A 19,712-nucleotide genomic window follows, 5' to 3' on the forward strand; every position below is an offset into this window, starting at 1 on the left:
TTACCTTCCTTTTTAATCTGTAAGAGCTGATCAAAGATATTTTCCGAATGTTTGAAATGCTATTTATGCATATGCTTAGCTCAAATTGAAAGATTCATGTATGTGCTGTAGCTGATACCTCCATGTCCTCAGCGGGTAGGACAAAGCAGAAATAATTCTGCATCCTCAGTTCCCTTACAAGTCTTTGATTATATCAATTTTTTTAAAGTCATTTGAAATGTGCTTACGCTTTGTAATGCTCAAATATATTTGCAGTTGTTGACAATATACAATATTTCTCCTGATGGTTGTCTTTGAAGTCAGTGACTACGAACACTGGGATGAACTTCCCCAAGCTTTTAAAAGCTTGCACTTACAGGATTGGCTTCACTGCTTGTCTTCTTAACAGAACTCCTTTCTCACTCATTCACGCTAAACCTTAACAGAGGATTTTTATTCTAATTAGCTCTGTTCTCAGAATTGAGGTCCTAACATGTGAGACACATGAACTAGTGAGGGAAGTGTTAAATCACTTTGTAAAATTCCCCTTTCTATGGGCTACTGTAGTGAAAAACCACCGTAAAGTATGGACTGACTTTTTCTTCTTCCTCTTCAGTTCCAAAATATTGCCTGAAATAGAGAGATCAGCTGCTACCTGCTGCCCTCCCTTCAGCTTTAGATAACCTTTGTGCCTTTGACATTGACTCTAGGGTATCCAACACAAAGAATGAGGTTTTGCCACTTGCGTGTGCACTGCATGCGCTTTTGTTCTGGCTTGGCTTTGTTTCAGCTGTGGAGTTTGGTGGGATATCTTTGGATGTCTTTCTCTGGATGTCTTTCTCTGTTCCATTTTTGTTTTACGTGCACTCTTGAGAACACATTAATTAAGAACAATTAATCTGTTTTATTGGTGTCATGTATATAAACCTAAAAACTTACAGCTCAAAGTATTAATAGGTGGTCCTGATAGCAAACGTTGTGGACGGTGTCCCTATCAAATAAAGTACCAGTTATCCAAATCTACACAATTAATTCTTAATTACACTGTTATTTTGCTGCGGGAGTCTCTTTATAACGTGATGCCTTTGTTTGATCTTTTCAATAGCTGAAAGAGATAGATGCCAAGAAGATTGTCAGAGCGATGCTGTCTTATGTGTGGCCCAAAGACAGACCAGACCTGCGAGCCAGAGTAGCCATATCTCTGGGGTTTTTAGCAAGTGCAAAGGTAAGAACAAGTGTTTCACTGTGTTATGATACTCAAGCTCTTGCTGCAATGAAGTCAACGTTTATTAGCTGTTAGAAGGAAATAGGAGTGCAAAACCTTTCCACAGATTAGTGAAAGATATAATTTAAATTTAGTGCAAACCTTGTGGGAATAAATCGGAAGGGGAAATGTGAGTTTGTGCAAAAAGTGTTTTGGAAAAAACAACCATCAAAGCATTTAGTTAAGATATTGAAATAAAGTTTGTAAGCATCATTGAGACATATGGCTCAACTGACTTCCTTCTAAATAGGGCAGTTTTTACCAAACATGAGGCTAATATTAGCAACTTGATGGGATAAGGTGAAGTAGGTGCTGCTTAGCAGTGAGTTTCAGCACTCGAGTTAGTCTTGCTGTATTTCCTTATCAGTGTTCAGCAACGTTGCTGTGTTGTGAAAAGAGCAAAGAAACAAACTTGAGTTATGTAGGTGATAAAACAGTACTTGGAAAAGAAATGTGCTCATTTATTTGAACTGAAAAGGAAAGGCCAATCTTTTGGTGTACAGCACTTTCTGGTAGAAGCAATCTATCAGGTGGTAGCTGGTACTGTCTCCAAGAGATATTTTGGTTTGTGCTGCTGTTCAGGAAGTTGCTGATAATGCAGGTGATGACTTGCAGAATATGGCATGTTTGTACAAGCAAACTTCCATCCTTTCTGTATAAAATACTGCTTTTGTGTATACTCAAAAGTATCTGGGAAGCTGTCTGGTCCAAATGAATGTGCTGAGAGTGTTTTGCTTTAATATACCATGTCATTGCCCTCACAATAATGTTCTACTGATTATAAATTGTTGGTTTATTAAGCTTGTGTGTGATCTACTTTCAGTACACCCATCTACAGACGCTTGAGTTTCTTTTTAAAGTCTCTTATTGGTATTACAGATAGTAATCTGAAGACTATATTGAAAGAAGTTTAAAGTACTTTTTCTCATTTGCTTGAAGGCTGCCGTGGAGTTCTTCCCCCTATTGCTTAATGAATGCTGTTTTTCTTGTGTGGTCTGAGCCATTAGTGATGTTGCTTAAAACTTCTTTCACTACAAGTAATGTCCATTGTAGCAGCAGTAGCATTTATTCTCAATCATGGAGATCTCCAGGTAGGTTCCTGGTACCTGGTAGATAGCCCCTCAAGGTTTTCTGTTTCTTTAGGCTTGGAAATAATTGTTCTTTGGAGTTTATTATAGTAGTGCTTCCTCACTGGAGAGGTTAGTTAGGCATTTTGGCTTTTTTGATTCCTAGTTAGGCATGCCATGTCATATTGGGCTTGAATTGCAGCTGGTCAGAATGCAAACGAAATGTTTGGTTTGAAACTGAAATCTGCTGCAAGAGACAAGTCTTCCCCAGTACCCTGTCAGAAAATCAAGCATTTAATAATTGCTCTTTAGGGAAGTAAATGGATGTTGGAATGTGCTAACTGTTCTTTTAAATTTCCTACTTCTAATTTAGCCTGGAAGCACTGATGTTCAATACAGCTTCCTGAAGGGAGAGAGCAGAAAAGCTGTTGAGCTTTCCTCAGGGTTTTAGGAGGTGACTGTTAGGAGTGTTTTGTCAGAATGTTTGTTATGGCAAAGAAGAGCTTCGTTTAGGAAACACACAATAAGTAAGCTCTCAACAGATGTATGTTATATCTCTGGGGTAAAAGTTTTTGTGGAAATCTTCTAGCTGTGCTTTTCTGTAATTGCAAAGCTTTATTAGAGCTCAAAAATAAAAATAATTTCAATTGAACACATCATCCCTCATCACTTGCACTATATCTCCTTTTACTTTGTGGGGCAAATTTTCTTGAATTGCTTCATATTTTAAATGTGCTCACGTGCACACAGTAATTGTGGCATAACTGACATGCAGTAGATTTGCAGAGCTATAGAAAGTGTTGTATCTCTGAGCCCTGAACATTGCTTTTCTTCCATGGTGAGCTAAAGGTCACTTGGTCCTACAGAAAATTAAACACAAATCAGCTTACCTGTAAATTGCATGGACCACATAAAAACCTGTGCGATTTCCTCATTATCTGATCTGGGACCCTTTGTTCAGATTGCTTGTGGGGTTAATTACAAAGTACTTAATAGACCACACAAGCAGTTAGTTAAAGTTTCGCTGCTATTCAGTTGTCAGTACAAGAATGCCAGTGTGTCTTTCTCCTTGCTGCAGTCCTGGCCTGCTTTCTTTGTTTGCTATGAACTTGTCTGCATCTGAAGGATTTCCATCCTTGCTATGCATGTGCTGTAAAGGTTGCTTGTTCTTAGGGCTTTTGCATAGAGAACCCCATGATCACAATGCCTGTTACTGGTCACCTTCCATCACAAGAAATTCTTTTAAGCCTTTTGGCCAATTTCTTTTAGGTTTGACAAAGGAGTTTGAATTTTTATACCTATATATACAGTAAAGTTTCACTTCTTAAGGAAAGATAGGAGCTGTGGCTCTGAGAAAGAGGCTGTAGGATAGCTTCAGTTTTAGTGCGAAATTACCACAGCAATCCTCAGCCACAGGAAAAAATCTATGACCTCATGCCAGTTTGTGGACTTGCCCACAAAACAGAAAGAAGCTGCAGATCATACCTGTCTTTTTCTGCTGTTTGTGAAATAATTTGTCTTATTTCTTATCTCTTTCAGTCTTCCAGTTCAGTAAAATTCGATTTCAAAACAAAAGCCAGTGTGTGTGTGCAGCTACCGAAGAGCCTGCAGTTATAATCTGTCTTGACTCCTTTAGTGGGGCCCAGTTGCCTGTCATTGAACAGATTATTGTGATTTTTGGTTCCTCTTTGTCTACACGTAAGTGCTAGTAGTATTGTTAGCCTTCAGAGTGAGCTGTTTGTATAGCTTTTTTATGACTGAGAGTTGACAGGATGGAGTCTGCTCCAGGGCTAGGAAGGTATTTTTTTCCCTTTGAAGACTTGTTATATTATGACATGCTTTAAATTTTTATCTTAAATATTTATAGCCTATATAGAGTTGTGTGATGTGGAAGATGCAACAGTAAGACAGGTGAAAAGAGAACACAAGGCATTATCTGTGTTTTCAGACACATAGATTAGCCTGCACAGGTTTTATGGTTTTTCCTTTTTCAACGTTCCCCCTCATTTTTTGTCTGCTGGGATATGTACAGTAAATCCTTTACTTCTCTTCTTCCCTTTTTCTTCTGTGGCACAAGAAGTAAAAGTGCTCTGACTCCTGAGGAGCCGGATTAGACAAATGGATGTGACAGAATCTCTTGTCACCTCTGTCATTCTGCAGTGGTTTTTTGGCCTCGTGGTCACACCAAGCATGTGTTATTCATGAGCCAGAGAAATCTTTCAGATTGTTTGCATTTCGACTGACTTCTGATTCTGTAAGTTTCAGGAGAACAAGTTGTTTGGCTAAACAGATGAGTGTGGTACTGTAGATGTTGTCTGTGTGCAAAGATAATTACATCTCTGATCAGTTATGTGAGTGCACATCATCGCTTGCATTCTTCTTGCGATTACATGGAGTTAGACAATTACAATAAACCTTTAGAAACTGTTAGTTTTCTTGAGAAATTGTGGATGAGTAGTTCTAAACTTTTTTTAATTCTTACTGAAACAGTGTGCTGTAAATAATCAGTGAATGTGAAGAAGGCATGAAGCTAGAATGTTGTTCCCTCATTTGGACCTTATTTTCTAGATTTTGATACCTATCTTGCCTTACGGGATGGAATTTTCTGTTCATACTTCCTCAACTAGAGATGTTGAATAAGTACTTTTATATTGGTCCAGAGGTAAACTCAGTCACAAGAATCACAAGAATCACAAGGCTGGAAATGACCTACAAGATCATCCAGTCCAACCGTCTCCTCATCACCATTGCCACCACTAGTACTAAACCATATAATGCAGCACCTCGTCCAGACGCCTCTTGAACACTGCCAGGGACGGTGACTCCACCACCCCTCTGGGCAGCCGTTCCAGTGCCTGACCACTCTCTGAGAGAAGAAGTTCTTCCTTATGTCCAACCTGAACCTCCTCTGATACAACTTGCTGCCATTGCCCCGTGTCCTGCTCGTTGCCTGGGAGAAGAGGCCAGACCCTCTTCACCACAACCTCCCTTCAGGAAGTTGTAGAGTGCAATGAGGTCTCCCCTGAGCCTCCTCTTCTCCAGACTGAACAATCCCAGCTCCCTCAGCCACTCCTCATAAGGTTTGTGCTCCAGACCCCTCACCAGTTTTGTTGCCCCTCTCTGAACACGCTCCAGGATCTCAACATCTTTCCTGTAGTGAGGGGCCCAAAACTGAACACAGCACTCGAGGTGTGGCCTCACCAGTGCTGAGTACAGGGGGATGCTCACCTCCCTGCTCCTGCTGGCCACACTATTTGTGATGCAGGCCAGGATGCCGTTGGCCCTCTTGGCCACCTGAGCACACTGTCGGCTCATGTTCAGCCGCGCATCAACCAACACCCCCAGGTCCTTCTCTTCTTCAGTCGTCTTCATGTTGATGTTTTTCATTGGATTATTGGCAACACTGTAGACCGGTTTTATCATGTTGGAGCTCAGCCTGTCACTAATTCATCATCTTTATTAAACAAGAAGTACTGGAAAAAGCAAAATGAAAGATAAGACTGTTTGCCCTAAAAGTAGTACAGTCTCGCATGGGAGCAGAGATGATGGTGCATTATCAGCTTAAAACAGTGCAGTCATTTTAAAAAAAAAAAAAGTTTGAACCATTTAAGCATGATGTACTGCTCTATAACCTGCTGTTAAATGTGGACTGTTAAGCTGAGATGACTTCATTGGTGCTGTTTGCTTGCCAATAAGTTCAGACAGGGATTAGCTATTCATTCAGAATTATAAATGCGAACACTTCTTATCTATATCTTAAAAAAGACTTAAATGGGGATTATTACCAAGTGTTCAGGCATCGGAAAGAGGAGGGAAACCTCTGTAAGTGCACTGCATGAGGCAGTTGTGCACAGGAGTTTTTCCTGGTGTACCTAGGTGTGCTAAATGCTTTGTGTTCTGTGCCAGCAGATCCGGGCTATGAAGGATAGCTGCAGTTTGTGCAAAAAGCTGACCAAATTTAGATTCTGTGAATGTGAACAGGATCTCATTGACTTCGCAGATTGAGTAAGAAAGGCTTGTTCGTAATCATGTTCTCTCATCTCTCTTGCAGTATACTTTTTGAGATTAACTTTTTTTCTCTTTCTGACTGGAAAGCAGACTGTGGTGATGGCTAATGAAATGCAGTACTGCGCTGCCTATTATTCAAACGTTACCCTGCAGGAGTCAGAACAACTACGGCCTGAGACAAGGCTTTTAATACTCTATTGGGCAGAATTATATTGATGTGAAGGAAGATATTTCTGTGAAGTTAGGTTAAATTAATTGTGAAGGGAAACTGCAGTTTATAGAATACGTGGTGGGTTTTTTGTTTTTTTTTTTTCTTTAAATGGACTTCAAAATGTATCTGTGGTTCTGTTTCTGAGCTACCTGTAGCGCAGCATTGTCTGATGAGTAAAATCCCTGCAGAGAGATCGGTGAGAACCTGCAGGAAATGAGGACAATCTGCATTACAATGCGCTTATTTTCCACTGAATGGTCTCTCCCAGGAAAACCTGCACCTTGTCAGGTTGGTCATCACTGTAACACTGATGGTAGTGTATTCTTCTTTATTAAGAAAAAAGTGCTGCCAAAAATGGAGTTTTAGTAACTCTGAAGGGAAAAGTAGCTTGGTTTTTTATTATACTGTGGGGGGCAGTGGGGTTTTTGGATTCCGGTGTTGTACAGCTTCAAGATCTCTGTTAATGCATTCTGAGTTCTTTGTGGGGCTCTGTGTTTAGCATTTAAGCACACCGTGGCAGTAACCAGTTCTTCTGCTGTTGCATAATTGAAGTTATCGGTCATTGTTGTGTACTGACTGTTTGGTGGTATTTGTTGTCTCTTTTTTTTCTTTGGCCAAGGGAGATTTCCACAGCTCTGTGGAAACAGGGCTGTTGTGAATGACGCTCAGGGTGGCAGTGGGTAAATTTCAGAGGAGTGTATTTGAAACAGGACCTCATCTTTGATGACCTGGTTTCTGTTTTCAGCCACGAGCTGATCAGCAATAATCTCACCTCAGTGTCTCATTTCTCATCCGTCTTCTCTCAGGGATTGTATGGAGTATGCTGTGCTGAGAGCTTTCTTGTCTTTTTCTATATATTTGTTTTGCTTGGTATATTTCAGAGAGGAGAGAAAGAAAGGAAGAGGAGAGAGAGAATTCCTTCTGTTTGTGTTTGAAGCTCTTGCCTAAAATAATGTTAAAAACTAGACAGTAAATTAAAGAGATGAACACAATGGTTTTCTTTAACCTTTAGTTTAAAGACTCGCTTCCAAGAATGCAGTTTTCTCTCTTGGTTAAGCACTACTCTTCAGTACTTACAGTGGTTTTAACACCGAGAATATTTGATAGGTCTGAGGTCCCCTTCCAACTTGAATTTAGACTGACTTCATAAAAGGTTTTAGCACTCTTTTCACATGAAACCTAGTTTGATCCAGTTAACTTCATTTTTTTCAATGGACTTTCATCTGTGACTGATGTCCCTAAATACAATTGAGATCTAAGTGGGCGTACAAAACATTTGGTGGAGAGAGCTGAAATGTTTTTGTAAGTCTGTTTATTGTTATTGTGTGAAATAAATTGTCATCTGCCTGCATTTTTTTTCTTATTACCTTAATTAAAAAAAACAATCCCTTAAACAAGTCAGCTAACTGTAAAGTCTTTAAACATCGTCCGTGATTATAAGACTTTAAGGTGGTTGTTCAACTGCCAGGAACCTTTAATAACTTCAGAATCTTAGGTAGAAGCAGCTTGGATGAATTATGTCAATTAAATTTAGTGGTATTTTTCATTATTGGTGAAAATGAGTGGTGTAATAATGAAATATTAACAAGACTTAAGATCTTTATGCTTGCTTAGAAGTCGGTGTTTTTCTTCTACACTCCAGTTGTTCAAGGGTAAATTGGAAAAAGATAATCTGGAAGTTGCTCTGTTGATGCATGTAACTGTACCTTTTTCAGATGTAAAGGAGACATCACTGTTTAGATTCATTTGGGTTTTGGTGTTCTCAAAAAAAATCAACTGATACCATGTGGTTGATGTGGATCCAACTGAGGTGTTTTGTTTGAAAGCTCATTTTGCTAAAGTAATTCACAGTAGGTTATAGAAAGCCTTTCTTGTCACTGTTGGCATTAGTGCAGATATTAAGTTAATGCTGTGAATGGAAAGCATTATTTAAATATTGAGGTATAGAGTGGGCTGACTTCTTTCCTTTGGTTTAAATGGAGCTTTGTTTTAATGTATCTTTGACCTGGAGGTAGCAAGGGGTGGGTGGCTTCTTGGTTTTTTTTGGATGGAAACTGATTGTGTGCATGCGAGACACAGATGACCCTGCAGTACTGGGAGTCAAGACGTCTGGAGGGTGTTGTAGTTGAGATGCAGAAAGCTGCACCACCAGCACAAAGTGTTCAAGAGCTAAATGTAGCAGTACAGCTAATTCAGAAAAAATATTCATGTGGCATAGGTGTGTTTTAATGCATACAGACTAATTGGTGTTCTTCTGCTTTTAGGCTATGAATATATTGGTTCCCTTCATGTTTAAATATGCAGTAGACAACCTCAACCAGGTATCCGGAAATGTGCTGAACCTGAGCGATGCACCCAACACGGTCGCAACTGTGGCAACTGCTGTTCTCATAGGCTGTAAGTGGGATTCCCAGATCTGTAGACAGATATTTGCTGGTTTTGCCAAGGTAGAGGGATAGCAGAGCTTCCCACCTTTGCACTGCAAAGCGTCTGAGGTAGTTATTCCATAGTGACTTCTGTGTTGATGTCTTACATCCAATGTTCTGTGAGTCTACTTCTGACATTCCAGTTATAAAATGAAATAATGCTTATAGAAACAGTCACTGATTATAAATTCTACCCTTTGCTTAGACCAGCTGAGAATGGAACTAATCTAAAATGCACATGCGGTGGTTTATAAATGCAAAATAACATTAAGTTTTGGACCAATTAAATATAAATTAGACTTGAAATGAAAAACAAGTTGAAGCTATGTTAAGAATGAATCTTATATGTTTTCATGCACAAAGAGGATTCGAAAAAAATTCTTTTTTAAATTTTTCAACTTTTTCTAGATGGCATCTCAAGAGCTGGGGCAGCATTATTTAATGAAGCTAGGAATGCAGTATTTGGGAAAGTGGCTCAAAATTCAATCCGAAGGATAGCAAAGAATGTTTTTCTGCATCTTCATAACCTGGATTTAGCATTCCATCTAAGTAGGCAAACTGGAGCTCTGTCAAAAACCATCGACAGAGGAACGAGGGGCATCAGCTTTGTTCTCAGTGCGCTGGTATTTAATTTGGGACCTACCATGTTTGAAGTGGCACTGGTCAGTGGAATTCTGGTAAGTGTGTTCATGAGCTGGAATTGTCTTGTTTAGTAGTAAAACACTGTTTTTTTTTCTTTTAGCAAAGTCTGCAAAGTGTTAGGGAAAGTAATTATTGAATTTAGTTGGTTCTGAAAAGAGCTACTCTAAAGAGAAGTAATACACAGTTTTCAAATATAGTTACTGTACTTGAAGTGTTTGTTTATTAGTATGCTAAAATCTAAGTCTTAGTTATGCAGTTTAGACTAAATTAGAAATTAAAAGTTTTGTTTCTTTTTTTTTTTTTTTTTTTTTTTTTCAAGGATTTGAATGTAACAAAGGAACTTAAAAATGTTGTTTATATTGGGTTAAATTTTTATAACCTATGGAAGTTGCAAATTAAGCTAACGGCCAACCAGCCTGAATTTCTTCTGACATTTCTCTCCTTATGTGCTCTGAGATAGGAAAAAAAAAGCATTGCAAGCTGTTTCACAAGGCCATTTATTTCTCCTGCTGTCTTCAGCTTTCTATCCAAATCTACATAAGAATCATGAAAGCAAATATTTATGAAAAAAATCGACGTTTATGTTACATAACAGAAAAAGTAACTGTCGAGTACAGTATTGTAATTCACTAGCTCTTGTGCATCTTTTTTTTTTTTTTTGTCTTATACTGTTCCTGTTCCTTTCCTTTTGAATTTATGCCTGTATTTAGTCTTTAGTTTAAATTGGAGAGGGGCCCCTGGAGCTGAAATATCATGATTTTGGGAAACGGTGCAGCTTTTAAAACTATTACGTGTTGTTGTTTTTTTTAAATCTTGTAGTATTACAAATGTGGAGCAGAGTTTGCATTAGTTACCTTGGGGACTTTGGGAGCATATGCAGCCTTCACGATAGGAATTACACAGTGGAGGTAAGGCATCCCCTCAGATTCGTCGCTTAGTGTTGCCTCAGCCTGAACTTTTGATTGTATTGAGCCTTCATTTTGCAGGACCAAGTTTCGAATAGAAATGAACAAAGCAGATAACGATGCAGGTAATGCTGCAATTGACTCACTACTGAATTATGAGACTGTGAAGGTAAGATCAAGCATTCCTGCCGGGCTCTTGTTTCTATAAGCCTTAGCAAAGTGAGTCGTAAGATTTATCTTTTATAAGGCTACATATTTGGAACTATAGCATATGTTTATAAAAACCATTCATTTCAAGGGTGCTGCTTGGAAGTTGTAGGTAGAGTATCATGAAGGTTGACAGTGGGGCTTCAAAAATCTCTCGGCTGCCAAAGAGTGATAAGTTCTTCATGACTGAATTGCCTCAACTATCAGTTAATGGGAAGTGTAAGCTTTGTTTTAAAGACTCATTTCCAAAAACTATCTTCTGAACGTCAGTCTGCTACATATTGCCTTCTCAAATGACCATGTGTACTGTTTTCATCACCTGTTGCTATTTTGTACCGTGCCGTTGCAATTTTCACACCAAGGAACAAGTCTCTATTGGATTTTCTGCTGCTTCACTTGAAAAATCATGTGCAAAGTTTTGAAACTGAGCACACCTATGCTGATTTCACACTGCTAGCTGGAGAACTAGAACCAGACAGAAGAAGAAAGCGATAGTGTGAGAATTACTGTTCTCTAAACTTTGCAATTGTCAGTGTTACAAGGATGTCCTAGTCCATGTGGAACATTAACTTTCCTTTTAGTATATAGTAGCTGATGTTTGGCTGTGATGCTGCATACAGTCTGATACGATTGAGAATGTCACATTTATTGTTTTTGGGTATGTTGCAGTATTTCAATAACGAAAAATATGAGGCCCAACGGTATGATGGATTTTTGAAGATGTATGAAAATGCCTCATTGAAGACTACCTCTACTTTAGCTCTCCTGAATTTTGGACAAAGTGCTATATTTAGTGTCGGTTTAACGGCTATCATGGTACTTGCTAGCCAAGGCATTGTTGCAGGTAACTGGCCTGTCTGAAGTTAAAATCAATTTGCTTTTACTTAATTCATAATAGAGATGTTAGTTGATCTGTGGTTGATGTGGCAGTCCAGGAGTCTCGTTTCTTGAGAATATTGGAGACTCTTGAAGCATTAATAGTTCTTTCTCTGACTGCCAAAGTTCCAAAACATTTTTAACATAATCATACCGGTTACTGAGATATGTATACAGTAACGAGTATGATTTTGTTAAAGATGTTTTAGAGATATATACAGTAACCTTCCAATATAAAATCCGATTTTCTGTGAAGATTTTGTTTGCTATCCAAACTGATTTTAGAAATGGGATAAAAGGACTTGATAGACTTGGTCTTTCTTAGAAATACCGTGGTGCTTTTAACAAATAACGTCTTGCATCTCCTTGTTCTCTCATATCCATTTGGTCTGAAGGCAGCCTGTCTGTTGGAGATCTAGTAATGGTGAATGGACTGCTGTTCCAGCTTTCTCTTCCCCTGAACTTCCTGGGAACAGTGTACAGAGAGACAAGACAAGCCCTTATCGATATGAATACCTTGTTTACCCTTCTCAGTGTAGATACCAAAATCAAAGTAAGTAGTAGCTCCTTTTGCTTTAAAGTATATGGATGTGTAGCAGGGGTGTTTTCTAGCAACACTGTCATTTCACTCTGTTTGTTACCTTTCAGGTTTAATTTCTATTCAAGAAAGAGATATTGGGGAAGGATGCTGTTCTGTATCCTCTTTAAGTGCAGCTAGTGCGATAGCAGCTGCTTTTTTTTTTTTTTTTTCACTTGCAGAACCTTTTAGTGACATCAAAAGTTGCTTTGTGGAAGCTGTCTTTGTACTGGGTTTTAATTTAAGTATTCGCGCATTGTGCTTACATTTTTATTTGTAATTAATGATGCAGAATTTATTACTGCAGAAGAAGTTGTGAAGCAGAGCGTTTACAACATAAACTTTTGCCTTCTTTGGAGAAAAGGAGGAACAAACCGACATTGCTTTTGTGGCTGAATATAATTACTTTAAACACATCCAAGCTAGAGTGTCTGTTTGCCTTTTCCTAAGCTAGGAGATTGACTGTTAGTTAAGCTTGTTGAACTGCTTGAGATACTTCCTGGGCAGCATATAAAGCAGCACTCTTCTTTTAATAGGACAAAGAACTGGCTCCACCCCTGCAGATCACACCACAGACGGCTACTATCGCCTTTGATAATGTGCATTTTGAATACCTTGAGGGGCAGAAAATCCTTGCTGGAGTGTCTTTTGAAGTTCCTGCGGGAAAGAAAGTGGCCATTGTAGGAGGTAGTGGGTCAGGGTGGGTAAATGGACTAAATACGAAATTCTGCATCATTGATTGGCGTTTTTTAACCGTGTTCTTGTTTTGGTTTTTATTATTTCTGTTTGTGGCAGTGTTTTGATTGGAGATTATAAGTGACAAACACGGAGCGTAACATCAGCTTCAATCCTTTTCAATTTCAGGAAAAGCACAATTGTGAGATTACTATTTCGTTTCTATGAACCCCAGAAAGGAAACATCTATGTTGCTGGACAGAATATACAAGATGTCAGTTTGGAAAGCCTGAGAAAAGCAATAGGAGTTGTACCTCAGGTATAACATCTTTTGAGGGAATGACTGTTTACCTGTGTTAATAGTAGTAGGACAAGGGGAAATGGTTTTAAACTAAGGTGGGAGATTTAGGTTAGATTCTAGGAAGAAACTTTTCACTGAGAAGATTGTGAAGCACTGGAACCGAACACAGCCCAGAGAGTCTGTGGATGCCCCATCCCTGGAGGCATTCAAAGCCAGGCTGGATGTGGCTCTGGGCAGCCACATCAGGGTGATTGGCAACCCTGCACATAGCAGGGAGGATGAAACTAGATGATCATTGTGGTCCTTTTCAACCCATGATTCTATGGTAGTTCTTCCCAAATAGCCTGTCGTAATGGTAATTCTCACAGTGGTATTGTCTCGTTCCTTTGAAAATCTCTCTGCTTTTTTTTTTTTTTTTTCCTGGAAATATTGCAACATTTTCCTGTGCATCATTGTATAGACCCAATTCCAGAAATGAGTTGAAGCTTCTTAGAGCTGGAAATTTCCCCAAAATTTCATTAGGCTTTCTGGAAAAATACAGATTACTCTGTACTTATTTCTTTCATGGATGTTAGAAGTTTCTTGGACTATCATTCATGGTTTCTTGTTTAAAATGCTTTTTCCACGTTGTAGGATGCTGTTCTGTTCCATAATACTATCTATTACAACCTGCTCTATGGAAATATCAGTGCTACACCAGAAGAGGTGTATGCGGTCGCCAAGTTTGCAGGAATCCATGATGCTATCCTTCGAATGCCTAATGGTTACAACACACAGGTTGGTGAACGAGGACTCAAGCTCTCTGGTAGGTCATTTAGTGTGCATGCTCATTTGCATCCCTTCTGTTACCTCGAAGGTCAATGCATAACTTATTTCTCAGTCAAAGCTGCTTTTAGCTTATTTACATAACAATATGAATGCAGAGCTAGAACATTAATACGAAAATCCATGGTTTGGGCAACTGTAGTCTACTTGATACTTAAAAGAAGGCATTTTCAGGGGCTAGTATTAAATGAGTTGATATATAAGCATGTAGAATTCATCTAAGCAGAAAAGTATCGGTCTTGTAATGTGTTTGGATAGTGGAATGCGTGCAAATAGAATTGGGAACTTTGTGTGCTTTGCATGTTAAAGGCTTATCTAAGTGCATAGACCTTCCCCATTTGAATTCTTAAATTGAAACTTCTAGCAGCTGGAAGTGAGATTTTTTTACTTCTGCTGTTGTAATGCTGTGGGATATGTTGCTGTTACAACGTAGTAGCTTTGCAGCCTGTTAACAGTTGGAAGTGCCTTCATGTCTTACTGTTTTGAACTGTATCTGAAACAACATGGAAATGATGTCTGTGTGTCTTTGAGCTATGGATTGATATGATGTGACCTTAGTTCTGAAGTTTAGGTTGTCCAAGTTCCTCTGTAGCTGCGTATGCACCCGTATAAAGTAGCACAACCATACGGTGTAGAACAACAGTATCACAACCTGGCTTTGCTTTTTGTTTTTTTAAAAATGCTTGAAGTTTTTTAGATAACTCTGAGTTCACCAAAAAATGCCTGGGAGGATTTTGACAGGATAGCATGACACTGAGTTGTGTGCAGGGAGTAGTAACTTAGAAAATATCTCCTGAGCAGAGGCCACTTTGCTGTGGGGACGTGAAGAATGTGTCTTAAATAACTCCTAAGTACACAGCCTTACTTCATAGCAAACGTGTAAGCTTGTGTGGCAGAGCTGGTTAATTTTCTTCCACCTCAAGACACAGCATAAGGGTCAACCGTTCCCATTTGCATGTAGGATGGAGCAGCGGTGTGAGACTGTTCGGCTCTGTTGGGAATGAGGTATGGCCCTATAGAGAAGATGGGTCAGGTCTGTCTCTGTGAGCTTGGATGTTCCAAGGTACTGAGAGTGTTCAGGAACAATGCTGCCTCTTCAGAGGATGTGGAACTGGTTAGGCATGGTGGGCTCAGAGGCAGAGGCCCAGGAGCAGGACAGGTTCAGGCAGCGATGCTGCCTCGTGCAAAGAAAGCAAGCTCTATGTGGCTTTTTCTTACTCTGCAGCTGCTGCAGTCTTGGTTTCTCTGAAACAGGATCGGAGGTCACATTCTGCATCCAGAAAGTACGTGCAGGAGAAAGCATGCACATCAGTGAAAAGACATACGGGGAAGGTTAGAAGGGAAATAAAATGTGAAGTACAAATCTGGATGAGTGAGTAGAAGATATAAAATAGATACTGGCTGAACTGCAGAGGACAGTGATAATGATGAAAGGTTTGTCCTGCTGCCTGTCTCCCAAAAGCAGTAATTTCTAGAAGATTTGACCAACTACATGTTTGGAATGTCTTGTGGTTTACACAGAAATATAGTAGCTTGGGCTTCTTCGAGTAGAATGCATTTTGGTGTTTTTTAGTAGATAGAGCTGTAGCAATCCCAAACACAAAACTCTGTGAGCAAAACAAAACACTGCAGCAGCCCTGAGTGTGAATGGAGAAGAATGTGAAACAAGTCTGCATTCTGCTAATGTAAAGAAAGACCTTGGATTTTGTTATCATTGTGTGACTTTCAATCATGTTTAAAACTCACAGCTTGTCAATATCTATGCTTTAAAAGAGAGAGAGAGCACATTAAAATAGACTGAGCAAACTGTACAGTTCTATTTGCTACTGAGTTCTGCTGAAGCCAGATAAAATTTGAACTGCGGGATTATTATCAGCCTTTTAAATGGTTTGTTAAAGCATGTTCTCTCCTAATAGGTATGGAGCATTAACAAGAATGTAATTATATTAAATGGAATATTTCACAGTCTTGAATGAAACAATGGAGGACAAATACATGAATGTGAATGTTTGTATTGCATGCCAAATGTTTTGCAGATTTTAAGCTCTCAAATGCACCTGTTTTCCTGTCTGTAAAACTTGTCCCAAGTTATTCCTGGGTAAATGCTGTCTGTAAGAGTTGTGAAGGAAGGAAACAAGTTTGAAAATTGGTCGTATCAAAAACCAAAAGGCGGTAGATTGCATAATGAAGGTGTTTTTCAGTACTGTGTTAATTGTGTTCCTAAATGGAAATTTGCTTGTTAAAGCTGTTGGGTTTGGCCATAGAGGACTAGAAAGATAGATGAACTTGAAGGAGAGAACTGAAGGAGTCAAAAATACACATCCAAGATGTGTGGAATAAAACACAGCAGGCATGATCAGAGTATGGTTAATTTGTGAGAGAAAATGGGATGTATATTTGTTTGTATAACGCATGAGGTATTAGCTTAGAGTAGGCAAATTGGTGCATGCCCATTGGTGTGTGGAGTAAGTTACCATGCACTGCCATTATTAGTTCTCTGTGTGAGACTTTTGCCTTGTAGCGTGTATGAAACAGTCTGATGTTCTTTTCTAAGACTGTAAGCCATGTTGAACCACTTTAGATTTACCAGAGTGTGAGACCTTGTGTGTTACCTTACACAACCTATGCACGAACCTTCATCAGTAGTAGCTACGATCTATACTGAAAAAACGAAACAAAACAACAAAACAGTCATGTTTGCTGTTGAGTCTGGAATATCCTGCAGGTCATAGTTATAACTTCATTTTTTTCCCTCTTCCTTCCCTCTCCCCACTTTATTTAGGAGGAGAAAAGCAAAGAGTTGCAATTGCTAGAGCAATGTTAAAGGAACCACATATTTTTCTCTATGATGAAGCGACATCATCTTTAGATTCAATTACAGAAGAGGTAAATTGGGATAAAGAAATGTAAAGCTTAAGTGGTGTAACGATGTCTGATTCTGATGCTTTTTCCTTGTCTGTTCCCTCTCAGAAAGAATTCTGTTCTTACTGTCAGACTGCTGAAATTAGTTTTCCTAGGGTTGCTGTGAAGAGATCCTATGCTTGGTCCCTTTTCTTAAAGGCCAGAGCAGAGGTGTCTCTGCCCATCTGGAGACATAGTGAAAGGATATCAGCTGTATCTCTGGGTATACCTTCTGTTTTATACTGTTGAAGTCTTATTCACCATTAAACATTCCTTTCTCGATGCCATTGTGGATACCCAGTGTGGCCAGGGACTATGTGTAAAGCTTTCCAGTTCATGTTAAAAGCTGTTCCGATGATGTTTAGCATTCAGTACAATCATCTTATAAATAATTGTGACGTAGAGCAGAGCAGAAACTCTTGTTTGTTGTGCAGCATCTTTCTGAGATGCAAATCAGGTAGGCGTAACCTGCAGCGCTGGTATTAATTTGTATTCGTTTCACAGGAAGGGCTGTGAAACATCAGAGTGTTGTGACATAGATGTCATGACACTACCACGGTAACTGCATCAGGCTTCATAACTACATCTTTGCTTAAACACACAACTCTCAGCACCAGCAGTAATTTCACAAACTGTCATCAGAAACTAGAGCTAGAGCTGTGTTTGTGTTCACTTATGCAAATTATTGAGCGAATTTATTGACGTATAATCACTAAATTACTTTCATTTTCCAGGTGTAAGGAAATCAGAGTACTAACTGTACACCTATATAGCACCTCATTCAAATATAGTGCAGCTTCCTCATTGGATGAGAAACATTCGTAACATATGCAATTCTGCTTGGTTCTTTCTTTCATTTTCTCATGTTTATGGCAAGAATCATAAAGCTGAAAGCTTTGCAGCAAAGCTGCACTTTAAAGACATCCAATGAAAATGAATCATTTCAATTGGAATGTTTTCCCTGCAAAATGCTTGCCTTTGTCAGAAATAAGTGGGCATTTCACTTACTGTAGTGGGGACACAAACTCCCCAGTTGGTGCTGCTTGCATCTGAGTGCAGTTTGGAATGGAACACAGTTGAGCAGTCCTGAAGTGTATCTATGTTGACATGGCATTGAGAGGGTTTTTTTCTTAAACTTTCCTTAATTGGAAAGTCGTTTTTATTATTATTTTTGTCTTTTCTGCTAATTATGTTGGTTTTGTAGCATGGCTACGCAGCAGAGCTTTTCCTGAAATCAAGTAAAGCTTTGTACTGTGGGATATCTGCATTATTTTTTTTGTGAATGAAGGCTTTTTTGTTCTTTTTCCTCTTCCATTCCTCATGTATGAGGACTTTATTAGACCTCATTTTGTGCTTGGACTCTTTCTATTTCTTCTGTAGGTAAACCTTAGCTATTTCTTGTTGGTATAGCATTAGATGTACTAGAGGAATTTCTCACTGTTCATTTTCAGTAACTTGTGTATTTCCAGATTTTATTTCTTCAATACAGTCTAGGAGCATGTAAAAGTATGTCTGTATTTTAATCTTACAGAATATTCTCAGTGCTATGAAGGATGTGGTGAGACACCGGACATCAGTTTTCATTGCCCACCGCCTGTCAACAGTGGTTGATGCAGATGAAATCATTGTGCTGGATAAGGTGAGGCTGGTGCTGGCAACTGTCATTCCCCCATAATCTCAGTTGTCATTTTAGAGGGTTGGTGTCCATTGTGAAATACCAACCTCTGCCAAGCTACTGTGGAGATGAGCCATGTTGGGAAAATCCAGCTCTCTTTGCAACTGACAGTTTTAGTTACAGAAACTTGCACGTTCAGCTCTTCTATGTTGCATGCATTTCTGTTTCATTTGCATTTTAGTTACACGTTCTTTATGTGGATTCTGGCAAATTTCACTTGATGCTTTGGGACTGGCTTAATGTTACGTGTTTCTAATCAGATTTATTACATGCTGCTGTCAGATTGGGGGAACCCATTATGAAACCAATTTATGCTTTATTCTCATTACTCAGTGAGTGCCAGTTTTTTCAAATAGATTCATTATTTTTTTCATTTCAAGGGCAAAAGAGAGTCCTATGTGTTCTGTTTCCATGCAGATAAAGCTGTTTAGGATTGTTCAATCTAATTGTTGCAAATCTCAACCCCATTCTCTATTGTTCCTGCAGAAAACTGTAATTATTCCTTTCCTGTATGCTTCCCTTCTGTGAAAAGTTTCAATATTTGATCTACTAATACCACTGTTCAGCCTCTGCTTTATATTCACTCTGTCCTATGTTCATTTTCTTCAGTTGCCTGTAACTGGATATAGATATATAAAGGATATTTCTGCATTCTTTTATTTCAGTTGCTATGTATATATACTATATATATAGCTTGTGACCACAGATGTGTTTAGAGACAAAAATGTGTGTATCTAGAAGAAAATAAATCATTCCTGCAGTGCATTAGATGATTTCATGGAGAATTAGAACAAAATGTTATGTGAGGGTTACATTTGTGATTATCTTTGCTGTACCAACCTCAGCTTCACACGAATCTTAAAGTGAAGTAGTGGAACTCATTTATAATACTTCTTTAATTTGTTTCTTCCACTTTGGTTTTTTGGCTGTTGCAGAAAGAGCTTTTTCTAAGGTGCATCCTTGGTGTAACTGCACGTTACTACATCTTGCAGTCGTGTTTTAGCATGTAACAAGGCAGTCTCCAACTTTTTGTTTTCAATGCAAGTTTTTCACAGCTTCTGAAGAAGTGTTTTGTGCTACCCTGTAACTGTTAAATTAAAAATAAAAGCACAACCTAGAGCTGTAAAACAGCTAGGGTGCTCACTTTCATGAATGATTTTAGTGTGATAGAGA

At 38.8% G+C, this 19,712-nt stretch overlaps 1 protein-coding gene across 1 annotated transcript in view; it reads left to right on the forward strand.

Moving 5' to 3' along the window:
* The window catches only part of ABCB7 (ATP binding cassette subfamily B member 7), a 37,282-nt gene that overhangs the window by 12,556 nt on the left and 5,014 nt on the right, over positions 1 to 19,712 (forward strand). The window contains exons 4-15 of the mRNA XM_052672730.1: positions 1,085 to 1,204; positions 8,794 to 8,926; positions 9,364 to 9,632; positions 10,417 to 10,505; positions 10,584 to 10,671; positions 11,379 to 11,553; positions 11,981 to 12,138; positions 12,699 to 12,862; positions 13,027 to 13,156; positions 13,772 to 13,943; positions 16,746 to 16,849; positions 18,396 to 18,503. Coding sequence (XP_052528690.1) covers positions 1,085 to 1,204; positions 8,794 to 8,926; positions 9,364 to 9,632; positions 10,417 to 10,505; positions 10,584 to 10,671; positions 11,379 to 11,553; positions 11,981 to 12,138; positions 12,699 to 12,862; positions 13,027 to 13,156; positions 13,772 to 13,943; positions 16,746 to 16,849; positions 18,396 to 18,503 — 1,710 coding nt within the window. The remainder of the gene's footprint in view (positions 1 to 1,084; positions 1,205 to 8,793; positions 8,927 to 9,363; positions 9,633 to 10,416; positions 10,506 to 10,583; positions 10,672 to 11,378; positions 11,554 to 11,980; positions 12,139 to 12,698; positions 12,863 to 13,026; positions 13,157 to 13,771; positions 13,944 to 16,745; positions 16,850 to 18,395; positions 18,504 to 19,712) is intronic.

This window comes from Tympanuchus pallidicinctus, unplaced genomic scaffold (genome assembly GCF_026119805.1).
Source record: "Tympanuchus pallidicinctus isolate F22 unplaced genomic scaffold, pur_lepc_1.0 scaffold13, whole genome shotgun sequence".
Taxonomy (NCBI): domain Eukaryota; kingdom Metazoa; phylum Chordata; class Aves; order Galliformes; family Phasianidae; genus Tympanuchus; species Tympanuchus pallidicinctus.